This window comes from Arachis stenosperma, chromosome 3 (genome assembly GCF_014773155.1).
Source record: "Arachis stenosperma cultivar V10309 chromosome 3, arast.V10309.gnm1.PFL2, whole genome shotgun sequence".
Lineage (NCBI taxonomy): Eukaryota > Viridiplantae > Streptophyta > Magnoliopsida > Fabales > Fabaceae > Arachis > Arachis stenosperma.
The window spans coordinates 151,280,720-151,290,498 of NC_080379.1; the positions used below are offsets into that span (position 1 = coordinate 151,280,720).

At 31.2% G+C, this 9,779-nt stretch overlaps 1 protein-coding gene across 1 annotated transcript; it reads left to right on the plus strand.

Moving 5' to 3' along the window:
- Positions 1–6,299: 6,299 nt before the first annotated feature.
- LOC130969317 (probable trehalose-phosphate phosphatase J) lies at positions 6,300–8,820 on the plus strand. Its single transcript, XM_057894986.1, has 11 exons — positions 6,300–6,551; positions 6,640–6,780; positions 6,865–6,936; positions 7,018–7,110; positions 7,215–7,277; positions 7,363–7,464; positions 7,567–7,644; positions 7,814–7,883; positions 8,011–8,081; positions 8,211–8,303; positions 8,423–8,820. The coding sequence occupies exons 1-11, from the start codon at positions 6,333–6,335 to the stop codon at positions 8,489–8,491; spliced, it is 1,071 nt and encodes a 356-aa protein (XP_057750969.1). The 5' UTR covers positions 6,300–6,332; the 3' UTR covers positions 8,492–8,820.
- Positions 8,821–9,779: the final 959 nt, after the last annotated feature.

A 9,779-nucleotide genomic window follows, 5' to 3' on the forward strand; every position in this document is an offset into this window, starting at 1 on the left:
AAGTATAATGCTTTTTAACTTGAAAATTTGAAAATTTGAATAATCAGCTAACCATGCTAAATATATATTGATCCAACCGTTGCAAAATTATCATCATAACTCAGCATTAAGTATTATAACTCGGCAAAACGGACTATAAGTTCGGCGTTACGCACAAACTTAAGGGATCATGCACTAGAATCAAAATGTTTGAATTCATTAAGATTTGTTTTGCTCTTTAACACCAAGAATAATGCAGAAACGTAACCAATTTTTTTCACTTCACATATAAAAGTATGGTATTCTATTATAAAGGAACACATTGAATTCTCAATACTAACTTAAGTTTTGGAGTGCCTTTGCAAGTACACTCCCTCCTTTTTTCCTTGTTCATACTCTGCACGATTGGAAATCTCGCTAGCGAAAAGATCGGACTGTTCCAAGGCTCATAAATTGACATTGAAGATAATAACTCAACGCCAACTCTCAACAGTCGAACTCCCCTCCAGGTATCCATACTGAAACATATACCAAAATCAATTATTAATAAATATATATTAGAATATAAAATAATATTAAAAATAAATTTAAAATAACACATATATTTATACATAAATATATATATATAGTGACTAATTTTAATATATACATAACATTCTTATGATTTATATTGCGTATGTAATTACACAATCTTTAAAGTGACAGTATTCCGAAAATTTTAAAGAAGTACTTTAAATATCAAAATCATATACATAGTTCTTATATGAAATTTCACTATATTCATAATTTAACATATTTAGATATAATTTATATCTAAATATATTAATTAAATTATTATTAATATTAATGTATTAAATTTTTAATGAAAATGAAAATTATATCTAAATATATTAATTACATGATTGCTATTAATTAATATATAGTCACCAAAAAAATTAATGTATCAAATTTTTAATTAACATGGCAATTATATTTTTTACAATTAATCTATACAGTAATAGCATAAAAAATAAATATATATTGTAGGTAGTTAATTAGTATACGGGTGGATATATAGTGTTATTCATGTAGCATTGTGGCCCTTTGAATGGATCCGTGGACAGCACCTATTACTATAAATAAGTGATGCACAGAGCAAAAATCAAACGACCTTACTTTTATAGTAAAAAAAGAAAAAAAAAAGGGGAACCAAAAAGACAATAAACTAATTTTACGCTGATCATCATCTAGAACTCATAGGCCTCCGGTTTTGACTCAAAAATTATTGAGGTTGAAAAAAGGTCTCCAACACATGCATGGATGCGAATGAGACACTTATTACCTTGCTATTTCAAAAGGAATAATAAATGCCTTCAAAGATGCTCTAATTATATTGAACGAAGACATACATGGACATGGAGTTTTAAAAAGACCAAACACAATTAAGAAACCAGAAAACTATGCTTGCATGTGAAAAAAAAGTCTGAACGAGACGACCCACATATATATGTATCTAGTAACCAGAAATGGAATCTCGTGCTCTAAGCTAGGTGCACCTTTTGTTTATGTATACAAATTAGCAGAAAGTACCAGACATTTCAATTAAATTAAGCCCGAATTGGTCTGCCGAGGACAGTTTAGTTAATTATTATGTATAACATAATGAGATACCGAACCGTCAATCATATCTTTAGTCAATTAATTAAGATTCATTTGGATTAAGAAAACTTGGCATGCAAGGAAACCCCATTGGTCAGCAAATACTGTGGGTTTTTTCTTTATACAATTAACTGTGCACGCAGCTAGCTAGGGTTGTATAACTACACGCATGCCTTTAACGTAAAGTACGTATATAGTGCCTTTAATTAAATTAAATTCCCTCTTTAGACACACACACGCAGAAGCAAGAAGGACGAAAACTTTTTTTTTTATTTTTTGACAAATAAAATTATATTATAATAATATTATATGATCAATAAAATATTATTTTTAGTTAATACTTTTCTAATTTTAAATATTAAAAATTAAATTCCAGATTTTGAATTTTAATAATATATAAATAAGATATTAATTTAGTATGAATAAAATGTGTTGGACTTAATTATATTATTGTTTAACAGGTTATTATAAGGGAGGACCAGGTGAAGGGAACGGAGCCACGGCAGAGAGTGGTGGATGAATCGTGGTGTGTATTCTTTGCCTTGTATTTTTAATTTGACCAAAGAGCGAGAGTGGCATGAGAAAAGAAAATGAAGCTACTAGTCGGAAACATTCATTGATAATGTATGCATGTGTGTGAATGGTAACAAATTGAAGCTAGGTGGCCGCTGCTTACTTGCTTGGGACTGCCAAATTAAAATTGATACGTCACATACATTGCAACTCTTTCTACATTGGACGACGCGTGTTGCTCTTCTTTTTTAATTATTATTATTTCATGTGACTGGTCATTGGTCCATCATGTGCTTACAGGCAACCAATGCCTATTTGGTGGAATATGAGACCACCGTACCAATATTTTTCTCAAACATTTTTATTTTTCGTTTTTTTTTTTCTAAAGTAGCTGTGTGCCATTAGAATAATGGAAACGCCTAATCATCACTCGCAATGTTCTCTCCCCTGCAACACTCTTGTTATTAGCTTCCAGTTTTATTTCACGGGATGTTGCACTCGTAATCGTATATCACGTCTGTTTTTTTCTTCACTCAATTGTATAATCCTTCCTACTTAATTTAATTTCTCCGTAAACATATAGAATAATACTATGTGTACACCAAAATCAATCATCAGGATAAAATATATATTAAAATATAAATATAAATTAAAAATAAATAAAAATATACATATATTTATATATAAATACATTGATAATTAATTTTAATAACTAATTTTAATATACAAATAATATTCTTGAAACATATAATATGCCGTGCAAATTCCTCATACTAATACCTGTTATTATTATTTTGTAAAATAATAGTTAATTAAGGTGTAATTTATTTTAATTTTATAAAAAATAACAGTGTCACTTTGGAATCTTTTAAGGAGGAGAAAAAAAATTTTTTTTTTTTGTAAAATATACTTATAAAATAAATTCTGACTTTTTTTTAATCATGCTATCAACTTTACCTTAAAATGATATCTAAAGTTAAATCTTGTTTTGTTTCTTAAATTATTGTTGTCATAATAATGTAATGACATCCATCTAAATATCAAATATTGATGGTATGCACGGCCCCGCAAAGTGCCATGTAATTAGAAGAAGAAGAATGTTAGAGAATTAATTCTATAAATCAGTCATCTATATATCAGTCAATTTTATTAATTAATAGTATAATATAGTGTCAAATAAATTTATTATAAATTTATTAAAAATAATTTTTTATTAAATTTAAATTTCAAATCTTTTTAATTGAATTTAAATATTTTTATTTTTAAAAATTTTAAATTTTTTTTAATATAAATGTTAACTAATAGCTACAATACTAGTTATATAATGTTTGGTTTCCAATACTTTTTCTTAGAAGAAAACGGAGATGCACGCAGCTGCTGGTATTTCTGGTTCAATGTACCCGGTTTTAGGTGCGAGCTGCTTGTTTCCTTCAATAGTTAATAATATTCCATGGGCATGGTTCGTCTAGTTCCACAAATATAGAACTGTTAACCGTACACCAAAAGCATTCCATCTATAGCATGCCCTAATTGAAACTGTTTGCGGGAAATAAAAAGATACATTATTTCGCATTTTTCGAATTAATTATTCATTTTATCTATATATATACATAATATGTTTATTTGTGCACTTTTAACATGTGAACTAATTACATATTTAATTAATTCAATATATATTTAAAGTTTAGATAAAAATAAATTTATAGAATAAATAATAAATATACTCTGAAATTATATAAGCATTTATCAAATTTTATAACCTATGAAAATAGAAATAATGTAATAAATTAATTATTTTTATTTAATTTAAATATATAAAATTTTTTATTTAAATTAAATAAATATAAAATTTATGAAAATATATAAAATTCAGCATAATTACGTAAATACATAATATATCACATCTCAAATACTAACGGCGGCATTGTTAAAAAATGAGAAATAATACATTATATATTTCTGTAATTACGCTGAATTTTATACATTTTTATAAATTTTATATTTATTTAATTTAAATAAAAATTTCAAAATATATATTCTATATTCAAATAAAATATAAAAAAATTATAGATAATTTTCTCTAATTTTCAAACTAAAAAAAATTATATCAACTACTAGCTAAAAGCTGTTTCTATTCACTTAAATGTGTAAAATGACCTTCTCATCTTAATAAGCATATACTTTAATTAGCATGCCTCTGTTAGTGCTGAAGGGCCACTACGCCCTAATAAAAAACCACTTATCTTATACAAATTCGTGCTTTTCAACTTTGCTTTTCTTTATATATACAAGTGTGAAATAATAGACAAAGAAAATGTGTTAGGTGTTTTTAATCTGTTATGATTCAAATATTGAAATGAATTAACTGAGTAAAATAATTTTAAAGTATTTAATGATTAAATTATAAGATATTTTTTTAAACAATTCTACTAAGTAGATAATAGAAATTGTGAACAACACGAATAATAGATTATAATTATGGCCCAGCAAAATTAAAAACAAAAAAAAATTTACCTCTAATTACTCCCACAAAAAACTCTAATTTTTACATTTCAATTTTTAATCATCTCCTTCTTATTCTGTTGACTACCGCAACACTACTCTCTCAAACCCTCTCATCGGCGCCACTTCATTCTTCACCGGCCACAATGATCGGCATTAATCCATCTCCGGCCACAATGATCGGCATTAATCCATCTCTCATAGCAAGCATTAATGTTGTCGTTTCTTCTCTATTTAGCCTTCTCATTAGCAAAAAAATTAAACATATAATTAAAAATAAAATTAACCATTCACATATTTAGTAAAATGAACGTTTAGTATAATTTATTTGTATATACTTAAATCCAATCCAACAAACTAAACATTCAATTTAAAATAAACATAATCATCCGCATATCTAATAAAATAAACATCTAGTATATATCGATACCAACACCACGCTTACAACACCAACCACAGTTTTTTACGAGCACCACATAGGGAGCCAGAGAGTACCATAGGGGGTATCATGGGAGCATTCACAGCAGTTGAGAACAACTCGCCCTTCAAGGCACCAAGCACAGCCTCCGAATCCCAATAGCAACACCCTATCTTGAGCCTCTTTAATGCTAGTTCCAAGATGAGGGGTTAAAGTAACGTTGCGGTGTTGAACGAACTTGCTGTCTTTTGTCGGAGGCTCCTAGGTGAACACATCAAGGGTTGTCTGAGCTACAATTCCGTCATCAAGGGCCTTAACGAGTGCATCCTTGTCAATAACACTTCTTCTGGGCACATTGACGATGTGGACGCCCGTCTTCATCCGAGAGGAGAAGGTGCTACAGTGATCTGATGGTGGTGCTGCGAATTGCGAGGGAGATGTCGCTCCAGTAGTGGTCGGGCGACGTAGCTAGCAATGCGAGGGAGAGGGGCTACGGTGGTTGTTTTTGCTGTTGCGAATTGTAGGATGGAAAAGGACTGCGGTGGTCGGATGATGCTATTACGAATTGCGAAGTGACGTGGGGCTGTAGTGCGTGAGAAAAAAGCCACGATAGTGGACGGCGTTTGACGGCACTGCACCTTGCGGTGGTTGAAATTACAACGTTATTTCTGTCGTGGCGTGGTAGAAGGAGAAAACATAAATTGATGAAAGGGAAAGAGGATTGAGATGGAATGAAAACGTGATGTAACGGATATTACATTACCTAATTCTAATAATTTAAATTTAAAAATTAATTATTTTAATAAATTAAAAATTTAATTTTAATAAATAATTTTAACTTTTTTTTAAATCGTTGATTACGTTGTTCAATACTTATATTATTTATTTATGCTTTCTCTTTTTTAGACTGTGTTAAAATTTATTTACAAAGAAGTAAGTATAAAAGAAATTCCAATTAAATAAACACGAAAAGAAGAAAAAGAAAAGAAAAATAAAGAAGGAATAAAAGTGAGAAGAGAATGGAAGGGAAGGGAATAGAGAAAGCGAGCAGTGAGTGTGGTAGTTATTCACTTATTCTTTTGGAATTGGAAAACACAAGGCCATGTAGGAAGGAGAGTAATAGTAAGAATAGTGGGAGGGACCACAGGGATATTGGGGGCCTCTTTAGTGAGTTTTGTTTTGTTTCGGAGCATCTCTACCTATAAATCCAAGCAGGGGCTAAGGGGCTATCTCTCATTCCCCCCACAACATTTCACTCTTTCTTCTTCTTCTTCTTCTTCTTATGCTCACTATGACGCAACAGAATGTGGTTGTGCCCGCCGAGGAGACTAAAAGGGCACAAAAGCCACCGGCTATACCGGGAGCCTACATTCCCATTCCCAGGAGGACTGTCTTGAAGACCCTTGAAATCAATGCTTGGCTTGACTCCATGAGAGCATCTTCTCCCACTCATCTCAAATCCACTCCTTCTCTCGCTCAAGACCACTCCTCTTCTTGGATTGTGAGAACTAATAATACTACTTACTACTCACCACTCCATCTATTAATTAATTAATTAATTAATTGATCTTTAATGTATGTGAAAGCAGCTTAACCACCCATCGGCACTAGACATGTTTCAACAAATCATACATGCATCAAAGGGAAAGCAAATAGTCATGTTTCTCGACTATGATGGCACCTTGTCACCCATAGTCGATGACCCCGATCGTGCTTTCATGTCCGATTCAGTATGTGTCTTCTTATCGTATATATATTTGACTCACATACATACGTAATATAACATAACAAAACATAACATATATATATATCAGATGAGAAAGACTGTGAGGAAGCTTGCAACGTGTTTTCCTACTGCTATAGTTACGGGCAGATGCAGAGACAAGGTACACTTTGCTTCCACTTGCTGTGATCCAATCCAATCTTGTTTTGTTTGAAGTAATTTCACATTGTAATGTGACAAATAGGTATATAACTTTGTTCGGTTGGCGGAACTATATTATGCTGGAAGCCATGGCATGGATATAAAAGGCCCAACAAAAACCTCCAAATATAACAAAGTAAGTGAGTCAAACCTTATTAGCTAGCTTAGCTACCTTTACATATCTACTCTTGAGTCATTTACTCATTTTGCATTATTCTACATGCTTGCTTTCATTTGTAGGACACCAAGTCAGAGGCAGTTCTTTTTCAACCTGCCGCTGAATTTCTTCCTCTCATAGATGAGGTGACTCAATTATATATTTCTTTTCTTTCTTAATTAAATAAATAAAATAAAAAAGGTGTAATTCTGTTTGGTACCAATTATTCAGGTGTACCAACAGTTGGTTGAGAAAACGAAATCAACTCCTGGTGCCCGGGTGGAGAACAACAAATTTTGTGTCTCTGTCCATTTTCGTTGTGTTGACGAGAAGGTAATTCAAAAATTAATTTCATTAACTGCTGACAGAAAGTTATTCTTGTTTGATTGAATTGGAATAATAAAAATGTGCTGGTGGGTGTGGGTGGATGCACAGAAATGGAGTGAACTGGCGCAACAAGTGAGATCAGTGTTAAACAAGTACCGGAAGCTTCGTCTTAGCCAAGGGAGGAAGGTGGGACATGCTTCTTTTTATTATTAATTTTTTTTTATTTATTGCTTATATGGTGGGGTATGTGATTTAGTTATATATATTAATATTAATTAGCTTTGCGAAGACGCATAAGAATGAGAAATGTGGATGTCTCACTTTCAATCTTGTTTCTTTATTATAATACATACAGGTATTGGAGATTCGTCCTACTATTAAATGGGACAAAGGGAAGGCCCTCGATTTTTTGTTAGAGTCTCTTGGTCAGTACTCTCTTCATCTAGTTCCCTTACCTGAGAGGATGACACCCAATCTCCTTATAGGATTAATTTATTCATTCAATGTTATTTTTTATTAAACAGTACATTAATTAATCGCTTTCAACAACAGGATTTGCCGACTGTAGTGATGTATTTCCTGTTTATATTGGAGATGATAGAACCGATGAAGATGCATTCAAGGTATCCGACTACTCCTCTCGATTTTTTATTCCATTGTTATAATATATTGTACATAGTTAATTACTTAATTATATTGGTTGACCACAATTTGTTTTGGGATAATTTGAACTAACTTAAATGAGAAAACAGAAATTGAGAGACAGAGGACAAGGTCTTGGAATTCTTGTCTCGAAATTTCCGAAAGACACTAATGCAGCATACTCTTTACAAGAACCTAATGAGGCAAGTATATAATTTTCTCCTTTTTGTTTCCTTTTTCTTTTGTCTCTTGTTGCACCATCGTACTGTACGCCAAGTTAATAAATATCTGATTATTTATTTGTTTACTATTTCTCATGCAGGTTATGGACTTTCTTCAACGTTTGGTGGAGTGGAAGAAAGAATCCCTGCAAGCATCTTCTAGGGTGTAAATTCACTTAGACCAAATTATATATATATATATATATTACATCCCTGCCGTGGCAGAAAAAATTATAAATCAAGTTCAGCTACGGTGGGATATAGTTTTTTTTTTTTTTTTTTGGTATTGTAATGCTTTGCTGATATTAGAAGAAGAAGAAAAATGTATGCGAAAAGAAAGACAAAAGTGTCTTTCGTTCTGAGTTTGAATCAGGTCTAAGTTGATGTAATTAGCCGAGTAGCAGCAGTACAGGGATAAGTCTATGTAGCTTCAGATGCAAGTCTGAATGGGTTAAAGTTGTCTTTCATGTGATTATTATTATTATTATTATTATTATTATTATTATTATTATTATAACCTCCGTTTCATGTTATGTATATTTTATTATTATAATTATAATAATTAACATCTCAATTGTTACATTATTAGTAGTTTACGTATATAATCCAGTTTGCCACCTCGTACGGATATATATATATTTCTCTTTTTATTTTGTAAAGAGAACATTGAAAATACCGTCGTTAAACACCAAGGGAACTAGGGACAAACATTATTGCTGTAATTTAAAGAAATTAAATTACTATGGATTATGACATGTTGACTAAGCCCATGAGGTGATGGTATTTTGGCTTATAAGAGACAAGAGGTGATCGAAAGGGATATATAAGTTTGTTTAACATCTATAATATAATATCATCTTATTCAAAGAAAGGAATGAGGAATTGAAGGGAGAAGCTTGGAACATGCCTAAAAAGTGAAGCTGCTATCTATATGTAGTGGCAATTATTGAGCCTTTGAAAGAATTAAGCATGAAAAGGCTTATGAAGATCTATCACACAAATATTAATGGACATTCAATCTTGATGAGTTATTAACATATTTCGATTAATTAATTTATGCAAACTACTGAATTCATTGTGGATTGGTAAAATTAAAGTCAAAAAGTCAAAAGATGGCATGGGTACTCTACCCTCTAGAATGATCGATCCACTTGTGTATGGTGGCAAACTAGGACCACTTAGTTGCACGTGCATTAGTAATGATTATTAGAAGTAATATATAGAGAGAGAATTGCAATAGCAGGATCAAGGAACTTGCTATCCCAGTAAGATATCCTTAATGTGGAGATAAGATCATCATAACCATCAATGATTGGATACAAAGAGATTCAGGTAATAAGCAAGGGGGGCCCTTATATATATGGAACTACCTTATTATTACCAAATTTCAATATCATCAGCTGACTCAAAAGTTGCTGTTGTAGTCGTTTTTGAGCTTATTAGACTCAATAAAATAAA